This window comes from Notothenia coriiceps, unplaced genomic scaffold, assembly GCF_000735185.1.
Source record: "Notothenia coriiceps isolate Sejong01 unplaced genomic scaffold, NC01 NC01_scaffold00029766, whole genome shotgun sequence".
Classification (NCBI taxonomy): domain Eukaryota; kingdom Metazoa; phylum Chordata; class Actinopteri; order Perciformes; family Nototheniidae; genus Notothenia; species Notothenia coriiceps.
The window spans coordinates 31,101-56,469 of NW_011362467.1; the positions used below are offsets into that span (position 1 = coordinate 31,101).

Consider the following 25,369-nt stretch of genomic DNA (forward strand, 5'->3'; position numbering starts at 1 on the left):
TGTTTCAGCTACTTAACATGCACGTATGTGCAATAAAAACAGAAGGATTTAAATCTTATGGAATATGAATATTCATAATCAATAAAAAGGTTCATCACCATGCAAGGCTTGCCCTCTCTTGATTAATACACAATACATACCTATTAAAAATAGCTTAATGTTAAGTAGGCTATCTCAAGCCATAAATATGACACACTATCTAACTTGTTAACGTTTTATTCACGTGTTGTGAATAAAACAGTTTATAATAAAAAATATATTTTGGTGGACTATTTTTTTTTACAAATCTGTGATTCTAAAACCACAAGTAGGCTACCCTTTTGAGCTACGATTTTATTAGAAAATACAAAACTATTACAAATACTTTTTCAACAACGCAGTACAACCATGAGTACAACACTAACCATCAGCAGGCTGCAGCTTGTCCACACGATGGAGCTGTTTAGTCCTTATCTGTCCAATGCCACACATGGTGAGTTTAATTGAGTTATCCTAAACTTTCTAAATATTGAATTAGATTTGTTCAGATACTTAACTAGCCTGACTGGCTCTACTCTCTGTAAACATATAGCTTACTTGTCTGATATTAAAGCATACAAATATATGTAAATGACTTAATTATGCTTTAAGCCTTCAGCCCTAAACAAAATTAAGGCTATGGCATCCCAGCTTGCTCCCGTTTTTTTACAAATATAATCTGTCTGCAGTTGCAACTTTTTTTTTGCAAAACAAGAGGATTTTGGGTCAGTTTTTACGAGATCATCATTCACAATATGTGTCCTTCCTTGCATGTGGAGCTTCTTAGATTTCTCATTAGCAATTCGATTGTTGTCCTGTACTGTTTACTGAACATCCTTTCACACACACTTGACTCCATCAGGTCAGCAGCTGAGAGTCCTGATGGGCAGCAGTGAACACACAATCTAATATCGATTGAAGCAGTATTTGGATCACTTACAAAGACCTCAGCAAATTGCTTTTGACTGTTTCAAATGAGCTTTGAATGTCAGTGCCAAATGGGAAAAAGCTTGTAACCTTTCTGAAAATAAGTATGTAAATATGCAGTAGATTTTTTACATGACCCACAAACATCAAACACAAAAACGTTCTCAAGTGCTTGAAAAACTGTTTTACTAATACTGCATGAGTGTTCAAATTACCATGACCAGATACTTAGTGTGTTTTCTTTACATAGAATGTATCAAACAATCATTTAAAAAAAAGCATTCTCCATGGAAATGTGTTCACCTGTAACACAACATACGAGAAACATATGGACTTAACATACATTCAGGTGACAGGACTCAAATACTGCCTACATGGACACATAGCATTGAAAAAGCAAAAGTAAACAAAGCACCGAGTTTAAAACTAGTGCATTATTAAACAAAATTGCAGTATCAAAAGTAAGAAAAGTTCAAAGTCTATTTCAGCCTACATATTTGTGAACAAGAGCTGTGCTTAAAGGAAAAGTTGCTCAGTGTGAATGTATACATGCAGCGCTGCAATTCAGTAAAATAATAATCCTGCAAAAACGATGAAAGACTGTTCAATCACTCAAAATACAGTTTATGTAGGATTGTATATCTGGCATGTAGATTGTTTTTAAAAAACACTTATCTTAATAGCCAAATTAAAAAAGTACAAAATATAGAAAAATGCCACATTACTTTAGATGAAACTTAACTTTAGTGGCAGAAAGAAATCAAGACATGTGTCCCCGTTACAATAAAATCATGATTTGTAATCCACACCTCAGTGCCTCCAAGACTCCTTCGTGGCCTCAGCTTTAAGAAAGTCCTTCACTCAGAGTCCTCGTGTAGACAGGCACACAGGGAGACTCTTAAAAAACACACATGACCTTAAGCAGGGCAATATTTCTGAGACGGTTACTCCCTCTGAGGAAAAAATGCTTCCTTGATCTCGCTCTTTTGGATCCGTGTTCAGTCCATACCTCAGTACCCAGATCCTTTGAGTGAGCCTCCTGGGTCTTGTTAAAAAAAAAGGAAATGGCGAAGTGACAGTTTCCCAAATCCACTTGTTACCTTTCCGAAATATAAATGCAGAGGAGACAGACTTGGAATACAGCTGTCTATTGAAAAAAAAATCAGCCCTTTCTCCCCAGAACACATTGCTGTAACATCGCTTTTTCTTTTTCTGTAGTTGTTTCAAGCCTTATCAAAACGGTGAGCATTGCTCTTCAAGAAAAGCCCATCTGTGTTTTAAATGAACTAGAAGTGTTTTTGTTCATCATTGCACAATACTCCTTTTCCAATTCTACCTGTAGTTTACAGATCAAAACCATCATGTAAAAGGTTCCCTTCATTTAAACACATTTAATAAAATCATCTCTGCAATCAGAATATCACATATTGGATTCGATTTCTGAGACCTTTCCGTGACTGCCCTTTAAAAAAAAGATGAAACTGATGCAAACGAGAAATTAAGAAAATGTGCTACCGTGTAGTAAAAGTGTCTGGCACAGTGCACTGCGTGGCAATAAATACACAATATAAATACTTTACATGTACCTGAGCTCAGACTCGTAGCACCATTCAGGGACAGAGCACCAAAAGGGACGCGGCAGACCTCCTGATTCAAAACTCAGAGAAGCCGCCATCTTTTTTTTTAAGGATTTCAGAGTTTTCATAGTGCAAATTCTTTAAGTGTCTTATCACAACATTGTCCCATCCCGGCGAAAGTCTCAGCTGCTGTATTTGACGTTGGCAATTATGCAAGGCTTTGGTAGTGTTGGAGGCTGCTTGGGACTGGGTCTAAAAGAAGGAGAAAAAAATGTGTTAAAATAATGTTTTAGTGAGTGTGGCAGCTTCAGCAGTGTGTTTACATATATCTTGTGACGGTTGGAGTTTATTTAGTATTTATTAGTCAATTTATTGAACATGTTAGAAACAAAACAAACAATAATAATAATTATAACAAAGAGAAGCAAAAAAAAGAAAAACGTTCAAGGTATACACATTTAAAAAGAATATTCTCAAATAGTTTCTGTCATGTTCAAAAGGGGCAAGAAGAAGTTTAGAAACCTTTCTGTTCCTACCCTCTCTAGCGTACATTCTTCATGAAAATCATAGTTTATGTCATCGTCATCCGTGATATTTAATTGTTTTAAACAAAAAATTTTGTACAAAAAAACAATAACAAAAAATAACTTTTACTATACAACGACAAGAAATAGCAAGCAGCACCACTTCACAGGTCCTGCTCATAACCATTCAGGATTTGGATTCCAAATAATAGTTTTAGTTTAGATAAAGTTGCACAGTATTTCAGCTCATCATTACAGTTATTCCACAGATGAACACCTTTTGTTTTGATGCAATGAAGGTTTAAAAAAAAAAAAAATGCAGTTTCCTCTTCCTGTGTATGTTTTCTCTCCATGTGAAAAGTCCCTGGACATTATGAGGTAATTGTTAATTTGCGACTTTAAACATAATTGGGATAGTTTTTAAAGTCAACCAGGTCTTGTAGTTTTAGTGTTTTTAGTTTGATAAATAATGTATTTGTTGGTAGTTTTATGTATAATTCGTATGGCTCTTTCACCTGTTGGGATGTGGGATAGGCCGCAAAGGTCTGGGTACACCAGGTGTTGGTGCGGGGCCACAAACAGCCGAGGCCCCTCGCATTACAGAGGGACCTCGCACCACACGAGCGCTCCTAGGATCGGCCGGAAGGGGTTTCTGAGGAGGACTGGGCTTCTCCAACTCCTGAAAAAGAACAGAAACAAACAAATAATACCAGAGACTCTCCACCAGGTGGCACTCACAGCTCAGGCCTGTTGAAGAGTCCTCCTCTCAACTCTCCATGAGAGGAAGAGTCATGTGGTTTTAATCTTCTCCTGAGGACTGAGATCATGATACAGGCCTGCTACCTTGCTCCCCATCTGTTCTCCATTCACTTCTTCCTCCTTGGTTGAAGAGAAACCTCCCCAAACATCACAGAGAAGAAAGAGCCAAACAACCGAACCTCAGACCTCACTCACCCGTGGAATGAGGTTTGCCAATTCAAAACACCATTCCTTTAAAGTTAAAATTAACTCTCTGTCTGTAATGAAGGATATGTATCTCCTTTTCATCCATAAGGCCACATCATGACAATCTGCTCTATTGAAGAACCGCTGCTAATTCATCTCATTGACAGGCCAGTACTCTCATGCAATGGGGACTCCATCCAAAAAAAGTAACAAATGCTGGTAAAGTGAAAATGCAGGCAAATAAAAAAAAAAAACACGTCTGATACGGTGATTGAAAGGCACAAGATGTTCATTCTCACAAACCCCAGTCTAAAAAGCTACATCAGGTGAAGCTCTCCCTTTGGACAATTCTTCCATGCCCCCAGCAGAGAGCTTTCACTCTGGGAGGAAAAAGAATAAGCTTTATCAATGTCATGGAGCTGCCAAACAGCTGCTAAAGATACTGTCGGGGATGTCTGCTGCCAACAGGCATCACTTTGAGTTTCATACTTTGACATTAAATAGGAGCCGCTGAGAGGAAAGATCTTCTTCCTGAAGTCAAAACAGTGCCAAGAGCTGTAGCACTTTACCTGTTATAAGGGTGCATGACAGCTACGAAGCTTTGTCTAATAAATGGAGTTCTTCAATGGTTCTTGAAGGTGTATATTTTATATACATTATTATGCACTTTTTGAAAACACCTTCACTAGAGCTGTAGCAGTAGTGTTTGATCATTAAGGAGGCCCTTTATGCTTTTGGGGGTTTTCCTGTAGTGTGTCATATAGGTTTTTGTGCATGTAAATGGTCTACAAAGGCTACAATCCCAATGTTCCCTCCAGAGTTTCTCTCCGACATACTCCCCCTCCTGCCTGAAAAACCTCCATTGGACTCCTTTGTTTACTTCTGTTACATAATGACATCACTATGTAACACTTGCGCTTTTAGTGGATATCGTTCCAACACATTGTACGTGATAGGCTAAGGGCAGGTCATCTATAAGCGATTTACCAATCCCAACAGAGCCAGCCAGCTAACCAATCAGAGCAGACTAGGATCTGGTTTCAGACAGAGGGTGAAAAGAGGTGCTGCAGCACAGGCAGTGTGAGAAAAATAAAGAGCTTTTTGGATATTAAACAATGTAAAAATGTCACAGTAGTGGCACAAATAGCAAATATGAACCTGAAATTGACATTATAGGGACCCTTTAATTTACGTCGTTGTACGATCGTTACAAATACCAGTGCAAACTAAAGGTGTCCTTCTGTGAGGCTTTTTACGGAGTACTGATTTATTGCATCATATGCTGTCGTTACATTTATGAGCTCTCGAACAATGTTGTGCTTTAAAGGCAGAACCGTTGCGACCCCTCCATTAATCTGTGCAAGACCTGAATGTCATTTTCCGTTTAACTCAGCGCTAATTAGCCTGACACTGGTGGGGCATCTCTTTGACCTCAGCTCCCCTGTGGCATCATTTACAGAGCTGTCTTCAGAGGCTTTTTACTGTCAGCTACTCCCAGGATTTGTTTCAGGCTTCAACGATGATTTCTCAGCCACATCTCGTCCTTTTCTCGATCTCTCCTTCAATTTTAAATTTGACTTATTCGCAATTCCTTTGCTGTAACAAATAATCATTAATATTAATTATCATTAGTGATTCGTTTCTCAAACAAAATGTAAGGTAATTATTAAGGTTATTCCAGTTTGGTTTAGTTCGATTTGAAGAGTCCGAACCATGTTTTGATGATTACAATTATCATTTCTTTGAATTGCAATTATTTTGTCCGGTAAAATGGTGATTTGATATCCTCCTTTGCTTTTAAAAGACACTCCAAAACGAAAAAAGCAAATCCACTCATTTGTGAGACTGGATTCGGTATATGATTTGGTTTCTCTAGTGAAATTTGATCAATCGACTCGTTCCTTTGTCTCTTGATCACTTTGTCTTTCTGTCTTTTGGATCGTCTCTTATAGCTGTCTCTGCCTCACTTTCCCACAGGGTACAAGTCAAACAGGATTAAAGCGAATAAGAGTCTTTGAGAATCACTGAGTGAGAGAGATTTAACACCGGGAACTTCTGGCTTTCTCTTCCCCTCAACTTTGACAGCCTGCAATGCCATAACTAAACTCCATGGAATACCAGTGGCAGCACATTTACCACCCTGTGCTATTTGGACATACTGTTTTATCTTGTCTGTCTTCCCCTCTCTGTACGTCTGGCTCTATTTTGTATTATTTATGTGGTGGTTTGATTTGTAGAATTGAAGTCTCGCTCCGATGACGCTACCTCTTCGGCTGGTTATTGGTATATTATTATGGTTACTGGTTATTTTATGAGACTGTACATAACTGTCACCATGCATATACTTTTATGGGACGCAGAAGAACCATTAAACTGGTCGACGTGGTGACACCCGTCTGAAGGTGCAATGAACAACATCATTTCTCTGGTTAGGTATTATGGGCTGTCGTTGGTACAGATTACAGTGAGAAACATCGTCAAATAAAATGTTTCCAAGTGAAGGAACGAGGCAGTCACTCACCATGACCATCCTGCAAGAGTTGTGGCGTGACGCGCTGCGAAACGACGCCCCCCTCGGTGCCACGTGGATGTGAGGGGGGGGCAGGGGCGGTCTAGGCAGTGCGGGGCCGGGGGAGAGGGACAGGGTGAGAGACAGAGGGACAGGGTGGCTGAGGTGAACCGGGGGGCACTGGGGCAGTCTGCGCAGGCTGTGGGAGGGGTAGGGGGGCGGTGGGGGCCCCGCCTCTGGACCTCGGTGTGGAAGCTGCAGAAAGATAAAAGAAAAAACCAGCAGAGTCAAAAAAAGATGCTTTGTGTAAAAGAGAGAGTGTCTGCTTCCTATCAGAAACATGTCATGTTAACCTCCTCCTCTTCCTCTGCCGGTCTTCCTGATGCTGTCAAAGATGTATAAATCAAATGCTCCCACTTGCCTGCTCAATATTCCCCAACTCCTCTTCAGGTAACCTATCATAGGAAAAACAAATACTGGGCCAGAAGCACAGACTTGGCCTCATTCAAAAGGTGGACATAGCTAAAGAGCCCACACACACTCCCTTTTCTGAGACACATCAGACATAGAATAGAGCCAAAATATGAGTCTGCCTAGTATTCGGAGCCGGCCAGATGTGCACAACTCAAAAACACACAATGTAACATATAAAAAGCACGCACACATCCTCTCATGCAGCGGTTTAACACAGCTCCCGACAACTGGAAAATGACCTCACCTGCACTGTGCTCACATCAAACAGCCTTACATCCTTTCTCCTCTTACCGTTGACCCCAAATGAAAACCACATGCTGCTAACTGAAATCTCACGGTAATGCGCAACAGCCCGCCTCGCTCATGTGCCACCCTGCAGCACAAATGTCAATTCTGACACGGCCCCTCTTATTCCAGCACCCCCTAACGCCATCGATCACAGGTCTCTTCCCATTACAAAGCGTGTCAGCGCAGTAATGGAGTAGTTAGGGCATTCCGTGATCTGGACACAAAAGCCATTACAGCAAAGAATTCCTGCTCTGTCAGGCAATTATCAGTAACGGGATGACTTTATACCTCAAGTAAGCCGCTGCATCTACATTCGTTCATTTGGGAAACGCACAGATAAATCTATTTCCCTCTTAACAGGCAGCTGTTAATGACAATAAATGTATTGTGGACACACTGCTCTCAACAGACTCCCCAGGTCCTCCACATAAAGCAAGATGATTTAATTGGATTTGAATGAGCTGCCATTTGTGGGAAAACAACATGTCAATCCTGATGAGAGTTGTTTGTGCTCACTAAACAGCCAGGGCATTTTAGGAAGAATATTCCACAGCCTGTATCATCTGTGGAGATACTGTAACTCCACCTGCAAGAGATCTCCATCTGTGTGTATGTAATGAGCCTGTCAAGAAAAGACGTTTGATTTAGTGACCTTGAAGACGATGGCCGTGTGAGGGAGGGGCGGGGCCGGACGCGATGGAGACGCAGTGCTCAGCGACGGAGGTTGGATTGGAGAGGAGGGTCTGCTGATTGCAGCGCTCACTGATCTGGAATTTTAAGAGGAAAGGATACATCTCTGATTATACACTGTTCTCTTAATCATGCATCAGTTACAACGGTAATATGTTTCAAATTACGAAATCAAATCAATTATACACAGCAATTGCCCTCACAGTGTGACCAATTGTAAGGATGATCCCACCCAGCAGCATCTGACACAGATGTATGAATGCTGTGATTAAAAGGTATGATGATTACAAGTGATTGAATTATGATGGTATTAAAAAAACAAACACCTGAGCTTCTCAATTGGGTTCTTTTTACTGGTGGAGAGCAGTCCCAGTACTGTTTTCCTCTTGATGCAGATGATCAGACCGGCCCCCAGCACAATGAGGAGAGCCACCACGATGCCCACTGTCAGACCCGCCCTGTCTGCTCAGAAACACACAGGAAATCACCGTCAGTAAGGTAAAACTCAACGCCAATATGTCTGCAGAACTGTATTTCAATTATTTATGTGTTACCGGAAGCTGTCAGCAAATGTTGTGTTTTTTCCTACCACAAAACACAGGCTTTTTGTAAGGAAAAAGTCTGAGTTTTGAGATGGAGAGGTGGAGAAATCTATAGTTTTAGGGCTTGTTGAAATGCTCATACATTCAATGCTCAAGACATATAACATAACATGACCTCACCTGCAATAAATAAGCCATTTGTTGTAATTGAGTTGTTGACTTACTTGCTAACCTGATGGGCCCACTGTCCAAACTGCCCCCAAAACCAGCCTTGTCACAGAAGGGAGGTGCCCAGTGAGCCTCACAGTGACAGTTCTTGTTGTTGTTGCACACCTGAAGAAAACCAAAACGACATTTAATTGGGATATGAGCCCAAAATGCATTCAATATTATCCTTTTCTTTGTTTAGTACTTGTTTTCAGGTATTTGCATTAAGGTTATCAGTGTTGTCCCTTGATACGTTCTTCCTTTCACATTTGTATATTCTTTAAATGATTAACTCCAAAAAGGGATACTACTGTACAAAAAGCTTCTTATACGTTTAGCTTAAAAGTAGTTTTCAGTCTGGGTTATTGTCTCAGCGCTAGATATCCCAGTCAACAAACACTCATGATGATGCTCTGTGTGCTGCAGTCGACCACTGCTAGGATCCACATGGCAAAGATGTCTGCTTTTAAAACGAGCGCAGACTTTAAAACCATTTTTTTTCTCTGCCTCTGTTCTTCCCGTCCTGCGGAGTGGAAGAATGGTTCTGTCTAAGAGGTTTCCCCAGCAGGGTAATATGGAGCAGGTGAGGGCCTCTTTCCAAGGCAACATCTTGATCTAATCTGAGCCTGAAGGGGGGCTGTGTCTCCTCCAGGAGTAACATCCTTTTTATTTCTCTGAGTAAAACAGTCCTTGGAGCTTTATAGAAATGTCTTAAAATTGGAACTAGACAAAAAAATATGGCCCTATACTATCTGTATATGCATTTTAGAGACTGTAAAAACTGCTTCCTGTGCAGCTTTGATGCAACTTCCTTAAATGTAAACGGTAAACTTCAGAGTTTAAGGGCCATATATGTTATCTCAAACGGGACCACCCATAGAATTTGATGCGTGGCATTTTATAAAAATCCGATATCCATGCTCCCCAGCTGAAAGTCAAACTGCGTGTCATTGCCCCGAGCGTTTATCCAAATAAAGCTTGGCCTTCAGATTTCAACACAGTTTTTGAGACAAGGACGACTGCCTTAGAGTATGATGAATGGCACTTAAATCTGAGCACAAATGAAGCCATTATATCTAATTGATTGAACCTTTCAACAACCAGGATGATTGATGGCAAGGCATTGTAATGGCGCCCTACCCACCGTATAATGGGCATTTTGAACATATTACAGCCAAAATGGGCTGCCGTGGGGAAAGAGGAAAGGGTTATTAGGAAAACGACTAATCTATGGGGGGGGGGGCTGGTTGGAGATTGACAGCTATCACATTAGGAACTCACATTACTGAAAAACGATGAATGGTGCTGTACTCACCCCTTGACCGCTGCACTTGGCTGAACAATCGTGCCCGCCAAAGACGCTGACGTTCTGGCACTGACGATTCAGACACATCTGAAGCAGACAAAGATATACAAACATTGACAGTGTGAGTTCAGCAAGGAAAGATCTTTAATATTCCAAACCCTTTAATCTTTTAAAGGGAAAAGATCAATAAATCCAGCTTTCTTCTTCTTTCAATTTACAACTGACGAACCTCTTCAGCTAAGCAACATGAAATATAATTAAAGGTTCCCCTATTATACTCTTTTTCATCAATATATTATAGTTCTAAGTTATATACAAAACGTTAGGATGGTCCTTAGTTTTCTTGACTAATAGAATTCATTCTGGGGGTTGGAGCTTAGAATTTCCGACTTTCAATTTTAAGGACCACCCTACTGAGGCTAAACTTCAAGGTTGATGAGGGAGGGGTAAATGTTGTTGGAATTTGAATAAAATTCACCAGGAGAGCTTTCATGACTATCATAACAAATTAATTTGAAAATATACATGGCAGTAAGGACCACCCTACAAAACATGTCTCTGAAGTGTTTGGCTCAAAATACCAAACAGATCACCCATTGTAGCATCCCATAATCCCCTCTGTTTCAGCTCTGTTTCAAAAGTGCCAATTCTCTGTCTTTTACTTTAGATGAAAATAGGGAGTCACTCCCCAAGCCCCTCTGAGAGATATTTGGTTAAAACACAATGGTGCTCTAGGAGGAGATTCAGGTGATAAAGTGGGGGGGGGGGGTTACCTTGGTTGGTTATTGGCCAATATGGTTAGACAACCCAAAACAACTTTATGACATCATAAAGTGGCCAAAATCTGATCAGCTCATTTTCAGACAGGTTTTTATATAAGTGGATCAGGACAAAAAGTGAGTGAATCTTTTTTCCTGAAACGTTCAGAATCTCTTTACACAGAGGGGACACATGTTGATGTATAAAAGACATGAAGAAGTGGATTTTGCACAATAGGTGACCTTTAACTGAATTAGGATTTTTCTAGAACGAATTAAAAAAGCTTCTCAAAAGTTGTATTATGTGGCTCCTTAAAGGCACCACGCCCAAATATATCCAGGCTGAATGTGAAGATGAACTTGGCATCATTGGGAGTTTTGCCAGAACCCTTGACAGATGAGGGCAGAGGGCGGATCCCATAGAAAAGTACAGTTAGACTAAATGGAGCCACTGCATCATTTAAGCGACCAATGTCTGAATTGATGACCACAGGAAGATGCCAAATAGACTGAAAAATGGTGAGTCAATTGAGTGTCTGAAGCTGTGTGAGTCTGAAATGACAAGATGACACACTCTGAAGAACCTCTTAGAAAGTCTTAGTCATGGACTGTCACTCCGCATCACTTTTTCCACTCCTATATCCCAGCTTTTGTGTTTCCACACAGACACTGTAGCTTACATTACTATGAGCGGTATTCAAATGCTTCACTTGAATGATATGTCTTCATGTGCACTTAATCCGATTTTGGTTTCTGTAATAGGTGGATTCTGCACTCGTTACTCTGTGCAAAATATGCATTCCAAAATAAATCCCTATTTCTGGTACTATTCCTACACTGAAGTAATTACTGCACCAGGAAACTAACAAAAGGAAAGTGATTTCCATGGTGAGTATAAAAAGGAGGAATGATAACGGAATGTCTTTTGAAGTACATTTGGGCAGGTTAGTATTGTATTACAATGGAGAACATATCCTTAACAAGTAGCAAATAAAAGCATAGAAGTTGAATTATTATTACTTGTTTTGATATCGTCCCACAACATTAGTCTTTTACTGCTTTAGGTCTTATTGCTAAAAAAATATTATGTTTTAGGATTGTGCTCTTTCTATAATTAACACTTGTTTGCACCTTCTAAAGCATCTTGTAAACATACTTTTTTAAAATGTGTTATATACTGTATATAGTAATTATTGTTGTTATTCCCGGAAAATGTTCTAAATGTATCAATGGAATGGTATGAATGTATACAATTAACCCTTACTGTATGTATGTATATAAAAGAGGTTAATGTAGCGAAGTAAAAATATGAAGTAGTAGGCAGTGAAACAAGTACAAGTACCTTAATATTGTACTTAGATCCAGTACTTGTGGTTGAGTAAATGTACTCTGTTACTTTCCACCTGTGCTAATGAGTGTGTTACATGTCTGGCTTTATTTAACGGTCACAGGCCTCAGCTCTCACCAGTCCGTTTCCACACTTGGTGCCCGTCAGCACGAGGCCGGGGTCGGGCATGTCATCACCCAAGTAGACGTGCGTGCCTCTGCACAGTATTCTTCCCCCTTCCTGCATGGGGATGTTTGTCTCTATGGAAACAGCGTTGGTACCAATTACTGGGCGGTTAGCTCCTCCTTGACACTGGATTTTGCCACATTTAGCATCTCTGTAAACAGAACGAGCAACAGGGAGAATAACAATGTGATAATTTAATAACATGTCACTGTTTTCCCAAAAGTGTAGATATACAATTACTCTCTATTTCTCTCACTGTTGCTGTCCAATTAGGGAAAGAGCCGAAAAAGACAGCTTGTTTATGATGTTTCAGACCACAACCTGAAAGATTTTGACTGCATTTCACCAGGTTACTCTTCAACCTTCAGTTAGGTCTGCAACTAATGAGTATTTATATAGTTTAACATATAGTCAGTTTTTCTTTTTTAATCAATAGTTTAGTCTGTTGAATGTCAGAGAAAATATGAGGAAGGCAGATCTCAAGCTGCAGTAGCCCGATGTAACGTCTTCAAAATATAGATTTTGTGAGTTTAACAGTAATAGAAAGAAAAAGAAAATGGAGAAAATGCAGCAAATTCAGGTGGTTCAGTTGTGGAGAAGGGTAACTACAGCATATGCCCTCATACAATTAAATGCATTTGTTTGTTTCCATGGAAACGTCAGATCTTACCGTGCTTCACATTTGCTAAAGGAGCCTTTAGAGTCCTTGCCACAGTTGCCGTAGGGGTCCCCCGCTGAGTTAACCCTTTCAAAGCAAATGCCAGGAGCTTCCTTTGCTCCTACGAAACAAAATGAAACATATGAAGGAGCTGGCCACCATCACTGAACTACTCAAAGACGAAGAGCAAGCTGAAGGGGACAGTTGCACACACCTGGGCCCCACAGAGTGATGCATTGCTGCTCGTGGGTCTGGCAGATGCCGTTATAACAGTATCCGTCCAGGCTGTGGCAGGCGTGGCCATCATGCAGGTAGACGTTGGAGGGGCAGTTGGGGCGGATGCCGGTGCAGAACTCAGGAAGATCACAAGCGTTGCTGGATTCACGGCATGGAGTTCCTGCTGGCTTTAGCTACACACAGATGTTGAAAGCAAGACATAGACACAGAGTGAAGGTTAGATAATATGTGTTTAGCTTGATGGCAGTAAAGAGTGAAGTCCTTCCTTCCTGTAGCGGTCAGACTATATAACCACCACGGCCCCTGGTAGACCCCCACACACACAACAATACAGACTATGCTAATTTCAAGTTTCAAGGTTTCAAGGCTTTTATTGTCATTTGTACATAGCTACAGTGTAGATATGTCAATGAACATCTTAGGTCACAGGCTCCTCCAACAGGGCAACACAATAAAACAGATAACATAGTTAAATAGCGCAAGTAAAGTAAATACAAATAAAATTGAATAAACATCCCTTGCTGTGAAATATAAATTGTGTGCAATATATATATATATATGCCGTTAATGACTTTGTAATATATACCTGGCTGCTATATCTTCAGAATTGTTACAGGATGTGTATTTTGTTAATTCTTTTTTTTTATGCATGCTTCCTAGTTAACATTAAGCTGTCTTTGGCTCTTTCCTGCTGTAACAAATGTACATTTCCCCTCTGTGGGACGAACAAAGGTATTCTGATTCTGAGTGTCTGTCATGCCTGGTTAATCGGGACACATCCTACCTGACAATCTTGGCAGCATTGTCCGTGCGCACAAACAGCATCCCCCTTCAGAGTGCAGGTAGTAGCATTGCAGCAGGGATTCATACATTCCTCCAAATGGAAATAGAAGAAGGCAAGCGCAGAAATGGGATGAAAGTGAGGGGGAACAAAAGTAAAGAAGAATTAGCACAAAGAGATCATATTTCACCTCGGAGCAAATTCTCACACGTTGTTATCAGAGGGGATGCAGTGCTAGCAGGACTGGATTCTGTACCAACTTAGTACCCTTGTAGAGGAAAGGCAACAGCAGTTTCTAGTTCTCTAAAAACAACAGTGTATCCATCTGACAGGAATTACAAGCCCATTTAGAGCCCTGGAACCATGAGCTGGATGGCAAAGGAAATAGAAAAATGGGGAGAAAAACAAAAGAAGGACATACAGAAAAGGAAAATGTCTTACAAATAAGCAAAATATTGGGTGAAAGTTCCAGTGTGTGGGATTTACTGTAGTGGCAACATGTGTGATGTGAAGGGCTCAGTCCAAGCAAACAAAAACACAACAATTATAAGATTAAGTGGACTTAACTCTAGAAAACCTTGTTTTGACATTTCATTTATATTCTTAAATCCCCCATCCGTTTTGCAACCAGGAATCAAACCCATACATGCTTCTCTGTAATAGCAGAAACTCTTCTAGAAAGTCCTTTTTCTTGATACTAGTGAAGCAGTCTGCTACGTTCAACCCATCAGTGAGACACACACTATATCTGCGCATCCCTTTAACATTTCCCAATTCTCCATGGAGACCAATCTGTTTCATGTTGGCCTTTACCATGAGCGATGCCCTGTACCAATCAGCAACTCTCTGCCTTCTGATACAGATTAAAGAAAGTATTCAACCAAAACTCAGCTCATAAGATGTGTCTGTGTGTCTGTTTGTGCATGTACGATCTCACACACAGGCAGGCTGACGGGACCCTCGGGGGTCATCTCTCTCCCTACAGGCACTAGGCAGCAGTCTGAGCACACTGTTCGGCTATAAAGAGGAAGTGGATGGCCGGAGCTGGCAGGGGACACAGCTGACATGATGGGCCTTCCTAGAACTTCTTTCAGCCTGAAAACTATTAAGGGCCTTTCCCATGGTCCCAGGGGCCAAAGGAGGCGTAGGAGTCATGCTGAAAAGAAGTTGCCTGTGATTGTGATGAAAAGGACCAAGGCTTTTTAATGAGGCTTTTTAATGGAGGAGAGAAATGCTGTCTGAGCGCTCTGATCTGGCCTGGGTTGGCAGGATGCTGCTCAACTCTGTGGAGAGCTTTATTATCGCTGCTGGCTCAGTTCTGAGGGGCTTATGTCAGTTCTTTGTTTTGAAGGACAAGTCCACTTTCAAAACCCCCCGGCTGAAGCCTGAACAGAAACACAAAAAGACTCCGAAAAGGTGTAAACAAATCGTGTGAGACAAGGCGTCCTCGCACTCAGGCTATTATATCATTCAAATATCTTTCCAAGTCATAATTGATGTCTCCTTCATATTTCATAATTCTGTTATTGTGAGCCTGCCTCCACTGATTGTCAGCTGCTCCGTGATTAACCGTTTTATCATCCCACAGTCAGAGCAGTTAGCAATGTGTGCCACCATTACGTATGTGCATGCCAATGCAGATTCATTTAAATTATTCACCGGCTGACAGGGTGAGCTGTCAGCAATGTTTCCTCTCAATGAATTGTATCACCATCAGACAACCATCCTCCCGAACACATCTTCAGTGTAGGGAATGAATACATTCACACTCATATCTCTGAGCTCTGAAGACTGTATTTGAATTACGAGAGCTATGCGCTGTTAGCTTTGAAACCACGGTGAACAATTTTTTTTTACTATGGGAAGTATTTGGTTTGTGCCATACTTTTGTCAGTTACGCTAAAGAAACCCCTACTAGCGCTTCTGCTTATTTAATTTCTCAAATGTGGGTAACATAGTAACAAGGATTTGTGGGTAGCAGTTAATACAGATATTTCAATTTTGAAAGAAGGGGCGTAAAACCAGAATGCTGCTAATTGTCGGAGGTCTATATACAGTAGCACGCTCACCTCGAGTTCTCCACAGTCGCACTCCTCTCCCTCCTCCACGTAGCCGTTGCCACATTTCTGCCCGCCGTAGAGCACCTTGACCTCAGGCATGTTGAACAGACACATCCCGATGCCTTTTTCAAAACTGGCTGCCAGGTCCTTCTTGCTGCAGCTGCTGAACACTGTGGGGAACGGATACCTGTAAGGAAAAGAACAATTCTTTGTGAGCGATACAAACAAAGACAGAGTGGAGGAATAAGATCGAAATCACCCACCAGGGTCCTCTTCAGTCTGATGTAATCAGTGCTAATTGCTGCTAATCACAAAATCAATTAACCACAAGAGCTCAGCAACCTCTCCAGAGCTCCATTGGCAGGCGAACAGCACAGGGTCTCGGTGACGTCTGCCTCCATGGAGAGAGGGAGATCTGATAAGGCATATTTTACGAGACAGGGGAACATAAAAAATCAAACCAAAATGTGCTTCCTTCTAGACTTGAAACACCTATATTTGGGAGAAACGGGGATGGGGTGTTTTTAATATTGTTTTTGGAGCGGACAGAGAGGGGGAAAAGCACACAGCCCCCCATTCTCTGCCAAAAGCTTTGTTACAAACCGCCTGTGGCTTTATATCTCCAATAATATAGTGCCTTGGATAAGAGTGTGTGTGTCAAGTGAGCATGATATGTGCAGACACTATCTTTAATAAAAAAAAGCACTATATTAAGTTTTAATACCTCCGTCTACACCATAAAAGCCCAATATGGCCAGAATGAGTCAATCTGTGAGTAATATATGTGCTCGTCTGGCACACGGATGAGTGCATATATGACACACTATGTGGGGGATCCAGGTCAACTTAGCTGCACATTTTTTTTTCTTTTTACATGCGCACCACATGCAATATATGTGAGTCAAAATATGCAGACTCAGTAAAACCACATGTTTGTTCGAGAACATTTGTAAGCATTAATTTGAATGATTTTGACTATAAAATGTGTCCATTTCAGAGTTGTATATAATTAAGAGCAGCAAGGAAAGTGCCAGTGTAAACCCAAGACATTACCATGTATTGAGTGCATAATGTATTTAATGTATGACAGCAGGGGAAATGTTCTATTGAGCTTGCAAGGTTTTTTTTTGGTGTCTAGAAAATCACAGTGATGAAATGACAGCAAATATGTCTGGTTGTAGCACAACTGTAAATGCCTCGACATATTTCAATAAGCTCTTTTGAAGAACAGGTGTGCATAAGAACAATTCATGCACAGGCTGAGCTGCTGTGGCAGCCCAAAAAGATGCAGCTCGATGAGGTTCTTCTACATGAGGTTAAATGTGCTGGAGTTGCCCATTTGTTTCCAGCTTCAAGGCTGAAGTGAGGCAGATGGCTGTGTTGACGCAGAAGCAGTAAAATAACTACTTTCTCTCCTTAGATTTTCAGCTTAGAGAAGGAGGCCTTTCTATGCGACTCAATGTCGACAAGACTGTGTTTCTGTGATTGGGTTTCACATGCTAATACGGCTCTAAATATGTCATGACACTCTGTGAATGTTTTGACATGACCTCATTCTCGGCTTGCCTTTGATTTCCGTCATGTGTGGAGGAGGCTTACATCAACTCCTGCTGCTGACCCCCTCCCCAAACACACAACCGCCTGCTCTCTAACATCAATACTATTCAGAGGTTGTGTTAGGTGAAAATGGGGTACCTTGAAACAGATCTCTTTACACTCTGGACTAAAGCAAAATATCAGAGTTGATCTGTAATGACATGTAATGGCAAAAGGAAATACCAATAAGGAAAGCTGTAATAACAGCCATTATAACACCCTTCTTTTTTCTTCCCTCCCAGTTGAGTCTCTCAGGGGACCTTGCTATGATGAACAGCTGTCAAGGCTGGCAGACCACTTCCTTAGTAAGTGCTGTTGTTGATTTCTTCCTTGCCCCCTTAGCCCGAACCAAAATTGCCTGCTCTGGTTGCACACCCTGTTTTGCTGAATTCATTCAATTTCCATGAACTCAGCCCTGTACTTCAGTTACCAGCCAATGCAAGCCATGACAAACACTCACATCACAGCTCACATCTCTGAGATGCATGAGCTCAGGATCCAGCTGTTCTTTATGAGACGCAATACAGAAATAATTGGTCTATCCTGCGACGGTGTGGGGGTGGGTGGAGGAATAATGGCTGTGGAAAGGAAGAGGCATCAGTGAATTACAGTGGATGGCATTAAGCAGCTGCGGGCCCCCAGGGGAGGAAAAGCAGTGCCAGGGCAAATCACGGTGGGCACATCTGGAGCTCATAGCAGACTAAAGACCCTTTAGACAACAACTCGTCCCATAGGAGTCTACGCCACCACCGCAAGAGAAAAGACCCAGTGTGACCTTCCGGCTGGTTCAAATGCAGTTTGGGCTTCAGGAAGGAAGAGTCTTGTTCACCTCCGTCTATTCTCTTTGTGTGCTCTTTGTTCTGTCCCACATTGTTGCATTGTTATCCACCGCCAATTCCATTATTGGGTACATTTTTCTCTGTTCTTTGTGTTTTTCTTCTCTTGTCTTCTCTAACCTAACTTCAGTTTTTGACAGTTGGTTGCTAGGCTTCAGTTGATGGTTGATGGAGTGTACCATGCAATCACAGGATCTTAGCAACGGTCAGTTACCAGACAAGGCTTTAACAGACCTGTGGGAGGTCTGCTGATAAGGAATCATTCCCAGATATATTACAGGCCCCCCTTGATCTACCACACACTGTAATAATATTACAGTGCCAAAGGCTTTCAAACATCTAACAATTCAGCAGCTTCGACAAGGGGACAGATGAAAAAATGACCTACATTAGGGTAGAGAAGTAAAGTAAGACAGTACAAAGACACAAATCCGTATATGAAGACACAACAAATTGATTAAATTGACTCTTGCAATTTATAATCAATGTCATTTAAAAACTAAAATAATGAATTAAAGACTTTTTCGACAGTGATCCTGTAAAGACAGTGTGCCATTTAAAGGTCCCCTATTATACTGTTTTTCATCAATATATTGTAGGTCTCAGATATATGCAAAACATGTCTCTGAAGTGTTTGGCAGATCATGCATGTTAGCATGTCATAATCCCCTCTGTTTCAGCCCTGTTTCCAAAGTGCTGATTCTCTGTCTGTTACTTTAGCTGAAAATAAGGAGCCACTCCCCATGCCCCTCTGAGAGATATTTGGTTAAAAAGAACACAGTGGTGCTCTAGGAGGAGATTGAATGATCTTATCCAAATGCTTTTAGAGCTTCAGGATAAAAATAAAAAAATAAAATCAAAGCTGAAATGAAGCAAAAATGTAAGATGAAAGGGTTGCTCTTCTAAATCAAGTGTAATGGTAGTGTGCCTACAGTGATGAGAAAAATAACACTTTTTTTTTAAATGTTGAAAGTCTTGTTTATATAGGATTTTAGTGCTCAATATGAACATACATTCAGACCTATTTTATCACCAATTACAATAATCATGAGGCAAAGTTGAAAAAAACACTGATCGTGACTATGTTTTTGTACTGCTATGACGGTTTTATTTTGCTTTGGTGGACCTTGATCTTCCAGCACAAATGTGAACGCACGTTAATTCAAACCTGACTGTGACAACTGTAAGCATGACAAATACTTAATAGTTGCTTAAGTAATTCAAAACCATAGTTCCTTGACTACACATTTATTATTAATTTTACAGCCTCCTTTGAGCATGAAGAGCTGGAGCTTTGCTGATGACATTAGGTGATATGATCTGTTGTGGCCTTTGGTGCCTAGGAGTCTGGCCTATGTTGTAGATACCGAAGAGCCTTTTCACATTGATTTCCCTATGGACACAATTAAACAAGGCAGAGAAGAGAGTTCCTGTTCTTGAGAGGGGCACGGGTCACATTTCCAAGACATGCCTTGGACCTTGGTTCAGTTTCTGTGATTTTGATTCTTGATTATTTTATAATAAGGGAAATATATCAATCTCTGTCTGATGGTGTTCATGCCCAGCATTCAAAATCTTACTAAGGTCTTCAACCCATGAGTGTGTGAACCCTGTCTTAATAATGCATCTTGGTATCTATCTGTCCATCAACATCTTGCAATGCAGCTCCATAGCACGGATAAGTGCTTTTACAAAATAAATATTTAAAATTTAAATCAGAATGCAATTTGTACACTGAAAGGAAGAAAATGAATATATAAGTGTCATTGTTTTTAGATAGGCTCCCTTCTGACTGCTCACATATCCATCTTCTCTAAATACCGTAAAACGGGCACTAATGTTGTTTTTAGAGTCATAGGCTAGAAAGGGGGGGGGCGGCACTAAGGACTTGGCAGTAACGTGGCATGTGCTGTAACCAACCTGTATTAAAAGGCACTCCAATAAGCACACCTTGTAATTGAAAGCTAAAGATGAACCAATAGTGGACCAAACATAGAGCCCTGTGGAGTTCCTGTTTTAGTATTTAAGAGAGAAGGACCTTTCTGAGTACTGTGCACTTATGTATGTCCTTCTTTCAATGGATTACCCTGCAGCAGCTCAGTTGATGTGTGTTCCTTTAAGTTATGTACTCAAAGGATAAGACTCCAGCCTGTTCTCATTTATCACTAATGGGGGGGGTGGATAGGAAAGGAGGAAGCGACAATTGTCCGTGACCAATGTGAGCAGGAAACAAGCAGTGCTCTGTGCAGATGTGCAGCTGGCTCTGGGACAGTTACAGTTTCACTGCCCCCCCACCACCATGAACTGGATCCTATTATCTCAAGCAGCGAGGCCAGCAGAGCTTGATGGGTGTCTTTCTTAACAATGCACTGATGAAGACACTCTTGTGCTCTAGTTGATTAAAATGAAAGATCAATCAAAACTAAAAAACTCAAGGTACTCCTTGCTGAGTAAGTGTAGGCGAGTTATGCCAGTACTTTCTATTATTGAATGCAGGGGCTGGTTATCGACGGGCCTTTTGTACCAACTCATCCAACTCTTGGCCTTGTGAAGAGGCATTTTGTATAATCACATTGCGCTTTGAACGAGCTGGTTGCCTGCCAAGGAACACATGGCAGTCAATGCTATGAACAAATAACTGTAGCTGATGGGTGATGAACAACTTTCAGGTGACTGCAGCAGAGCCTGTGTGTGTGTGTGTGTGTGTGTGTGTGTGTGTGTGTGTGTGTGTGTGTGTGTGTGTGTGTGTGTGTGGCCACGTTGGGTTTTAAAGCATTGAACTAGGAGGGGATTGAGTTGGACTCATGGGAGATGTAGTGCCGCCTCAGGCAGAGAGTGTATAGTCCTGACCTGGAATTAACTGAGGAAGCAGAATGAGGCAATTGAGTTCTTTAACATCCTTATTTAAATGTATTGCTTCCTTAATCCTGGATTAAATCACAGAGCAGCAATATGGACGGATAAGGAGATGTTCAGGGGATTACTTTAAAACCAATGGCGAGATCATTTCTTTCTTTTGTCAGATAAAAAGCACTCTCTCCGTGGAGAGCAGAACAAAAAACTAAATATTCATGCACATTTCTTACCAGTCTATGTTTGGTAGAAATTACATTCTTTCACATTTAGAGAATTTCGTCATAGCTACGTATGACTTCAGAATGAGATATTTTAAGGGAAATGTGTAGGCTTTCCCTACATACAACATATATAATAGACAGTCTTTAACTATTTATTTGGAGCTGCAGAGAGATTATCCACCATTAAAGATGAATGTATTTCAAAGAATAGAATCACTCTCTAACTTGCTGTGGATAAAGTGGAAAAGGAGAGGGCCAGTATTTCTAGCTTTTTTTACTACTTCATGTTGTTGCCAATTTTAGGATAAAGTCCTTGACCAAGGATACCCTCATCATTTGAGCTAATAATAATTCTACATTTTACTGCTGTGTCGCTTTATGAGTCTATATTCAAGAATAGTGTTACCCTGTTTTTCAAACCAAACCAAATACAAAAGGGATGTTTCCAACATAAACACCAATCTGTGTTTCCCACAGACCACAAGACCTTCGGCTTGAACTGATACCCAATGTTAACGCCTAACAAATCCCTATCCCACTGCTCGGTCTGACAAGATGTAAGTTATAATAATTCATAATTAACAAATATATGCTATTTTTTTACTAAAGTAAATGGTATGGCTCTGCTTAACTTAAATCCCTGTTGGTATCTGTTCTCACTTATTTTATTTAAGGCAGTAAAAACATTTTTTTATTTGCTTCTTGATAGAAGTTAAGGGTAAAATGTTTCACAGGAAATGCTTTTATTTTAAAGTGCAAGTATGTGTCCTGCTCTTACTCTTTCCCATTATGATATAGAAATGAATATGAGTGCATTTTCCCGTTTCAAACACATTCAGTTTGGACAAGATTAGCTTGGTTCTTCATTCGAAGCTTCTATTACACAACAGTATCAAAACAAGAGAGTCTGTACATCATAGTTTTGTGAGGTGCCATCATGGTTTTGTGGAGTGTTGTGAGTGAATGAAACAATTAAATCCCAAATGACCACGGCTTTGCTATTTAGAAATTGCACGCGTGTGCATGAAGTCCCATGAAGGAGGTGGCACTAAAAAAATACCAAGTGCTATCCACAACTTTTGCAAATTAAGAAATGTGCTCGTTCATGCAGGGAAGGGTGGTATTAGACAGCAGATGCCTTTCTGCACATCTTACTTTGTTTATTGGAGGTCAGCTAAATTGTGTCAGAGTAAGTTAAATTGTATTGCTTTGTCCATGCACTGCGACTGAACCATTGGCTTCCCATCAGCATGAGTCATATTGCCTTAGGGCATTAAAACAGCTGTTGAATTTGTCATAAACCAAAATGGTCCAGCAGTTCAACAGCATTATTTGCTTACCTCTCTATAGACAATAAATTACAAATAGAGAGCATGTGGAATAATGTTTACATATGATCACAATCTGGACTCTTTTGAGCCACACTCGTCTCAATAAGGGACTGGATTAATGCAAACTTAATGATGGCTTGACATTACGATTGATGCATTTCAGATGGTTTTGGAGTAAGACGTCATTTTTAAAGCCTAACCAAAAGCGGCCCCACTGGAGTGCACTGAAGCAGTGAATGATAGCATATGTCCTTAGGCTGATAAAGGCGAACTAGCTGAAATAATACTCCCGCAATCTAGGATATTGCAGAAGAGAGTAAGAAGTCAGCAATCCTGAAGATCGATTGACTCTTAATTGTTAAGGTGGAAGCTGTGACTCACCCGGTGGAGGGAGTCATGATGCATCCTCCACGGTCCACGGTCACCCTGCAGCCACACCCCCTCTCCGGGGTGTCATGGTTCATTCCAAAGTTGTGTCCAAGCTCGTGGGCCAGAGTGACTGCAGCGCCCAGGGGGTTGTCTGAATGGTCCTACAAAAGACAAATATCAATCATGCAGAAACTTAACAAGACATTGCTTCTTAATAATTGTAATCTCTTCAATTTACGAGTCAGATTTATCAAGTATAGTTATAGACTGGACATGATACAAGCAACGTCTTTTAATGAAATGTGATCAGTAACTGCTCTGTAGCTAACAATAGCTTATTAAAACAGACCTCCCTGATACATTCTAAGAGGAAAGTAACAAATAACAAAAATGTAATGGCAGCCAAATGACTGTTACCCCCCAGGACCTACTGGAAAAACATGTCTCAAAACAAGTGAGTGTAATTGCAAAGTGCCAAGATAAAAAAAACAACGCTGTTGGATCTGTGCTTATCAGAGCATTTTCTCTGCTCGACGTTGTGGTACTGAAATGAGGAATACAACGACAGACTGCGGGCTGTCACCTTCAGCTTGCTCTGCAAACTTTGACCAAGCCAGATGTGCAGCTTCATCCACACAAAACTGACAAAAAGTTAAAAGAAAAACTCTGCTTGAGGATAGCTTAAAAATCACACAGCCAGCAAAGATAACAGAGAATTGAAAAAACACACAGTGCTAGAGGATGCACTGGCAAGATGAAGTTGTCACTGTGAAAGCTGTGTTGGTGGAGGTCCCGAGAGTTCCTGAAAGGTGTGTAAAACATGAACACATGAAGAGGCCGGATAAATAATGTAGCGCCATCCGCTATCAGCTCCTCATGCATGCAGCACTGGGCATCAGAGCACCTTGTCTCTGGAGTCTTCAGTCATTGTGCATTATTCAGTAGAGCTGTACAGTCTGATGAAATGCTCTGCTGGGGGCTTTTGACAGTAACGGTCATCAGCTGTCAGCACTCTCCGGGTTTCAACTGCGCAGCCAAAAATCCATGAAAAGAAAACCCTCTAGTTCAGTTTCCAAAACACCTTTGCTGACTGATGAGGCTTGGGTGCACAAGAGGGCACTACATGCCACTGTCTGCGTTCTGTTTCGCCACACCTCAGAAATGAATGTAACATTTGGGGCTGGTAAATGGATATTCCAGATGGTTCCTGAATGGATGTTTAAGATGTAACTGCTTAGAAAAATAACAAGGAGACCCATAGGGGAAGTTGGCTAATGAGTTCTTTGTAAGTTAGCGAGACAACTGAGACAACAGGGTTGTAGTTTTCCCACGGAAGAGTCTGCGGTTCGAGACTAATTCTTTATGTCCCTTATCTGATATATGTGGTATGTAGAGCTCTATCATAATGACTAAGTCCCCACTTTACCATCTGCAAGGACAAGAGTGAAGAACCATCTGGGGACTTGCTGTGAAGCTTACCACCAGCCAGCCAGACAAGCAGCCACTCACACATGGGAGTATAAAATAATAGCATGACTTGCACTAATACAACATGATATGGGCACATAGGGTTGCAGTTCTTTAATAGGCGATCATTTACAACATGCACCTACGTTTTCATTCGGGGATATGCAGTACCCTTAAATTCACTAATTTGTTGCACCTCATTAAGAAGCAATGGTTTCCACTCGTGTAATCGATACGCGCTTTGATTTATCAGCGCTAAGTGGAGGGTGCTATGCATACTAACTTAGCCTTCCTGGGAAGAAAGGTCACAATGATGTGTGTGCCCTGTTAATACAAGTTAATATCAACTCTGGAATCCTTAGCTCAACCCTTACACAAGAGACTCAGGGGAGAAATATGAGAGTATTATGTCAGACAGGAGGGAGGGGGGAGAACCAGGCGAAGAGCGGAGGGCAGGGGGAGGGAAATGATAAAATAAGTCTGGTCTACTTTCTGGAAGTCAGAAACACACCAAATATTTATTTTGTACTCCTTTTGCTTCAGGATGGAATATTAGTTAGTACATTCAGTAGAGCATAGGTGTACGTACCATGACGATCCCCCCCGACTGCTCTGCTGTGCACATACTCATGATGGGTGCCATACCAATGGTGGTGCCCTGGAAATAGACCCCACTAAG

The 25,369-nt window shown here is 41.1% G+C and overlaps 1 protein-coding gene across 1 annotated transcript in view; it reads right to left on the bottom strand.

Moving 5' to 3' along the window:
* Positions 1-863: 863 nt before the first annotated feature.
* LOC104959042 (disintegrin and metalloproteinase domain-containing protein 12-like) overlaps positions 864-25,369 on the bottom strand; it is a 73,216-nt gene continuing 48,710 nt past the window's right edge. Inside the window, exons 10-23 of the mRNA XM_010786893.1 lie at positions 25,280-25,364; positions 23,236-23,384; positions 16,024-16,201; positions 13,958-14,047; positions 13,151-13,346; positions 12,949-13,057; positions 12,231-12,429; positions 10,017-10,094; positions 8,719-8,827; positions 8,279-8,414; positions 7,915-8,029; positions 6,513-6,755; positions 3,562-3,725; positions 864-2,774 (exon numbers count right to left, since the gene is read on the bottom strand). Of these exons, the coding sequence (XP_010785195.1) occupies positions 2,705-2,774; positions 3,562-3,725; positions 6,513-6,755; positions 7,915-8,029; positions 8,279-8,414; positions 8,719-8,827; positions 10,017-10,094; positions 12,231-12,429; positions 12,949-13,057; positions 13,151-13,346; positions 13,958-14,047; positions 16,024-16,201; positions 23,236-23,384; positions 25,280-25,364 (1,921 nt within the window). The 3' untranslated portion in view covers positions 864-2,704. The remainder of the gene's footprint in view (positions 2,775-3,561; positions 3,726-6,512; positions 6,756-7,914; positions 8,030-8,278; positions 8,415-8,718; positions 8,828-10,016; positions 10,095-12,230; positions 12,430-12,948; positions 13,058-13,150; positions 13,347-13,957; positions 14,048-16,023; positions 16,202-23,235; positions 23,385-25,279; positions 25,365-25,369) is intronic.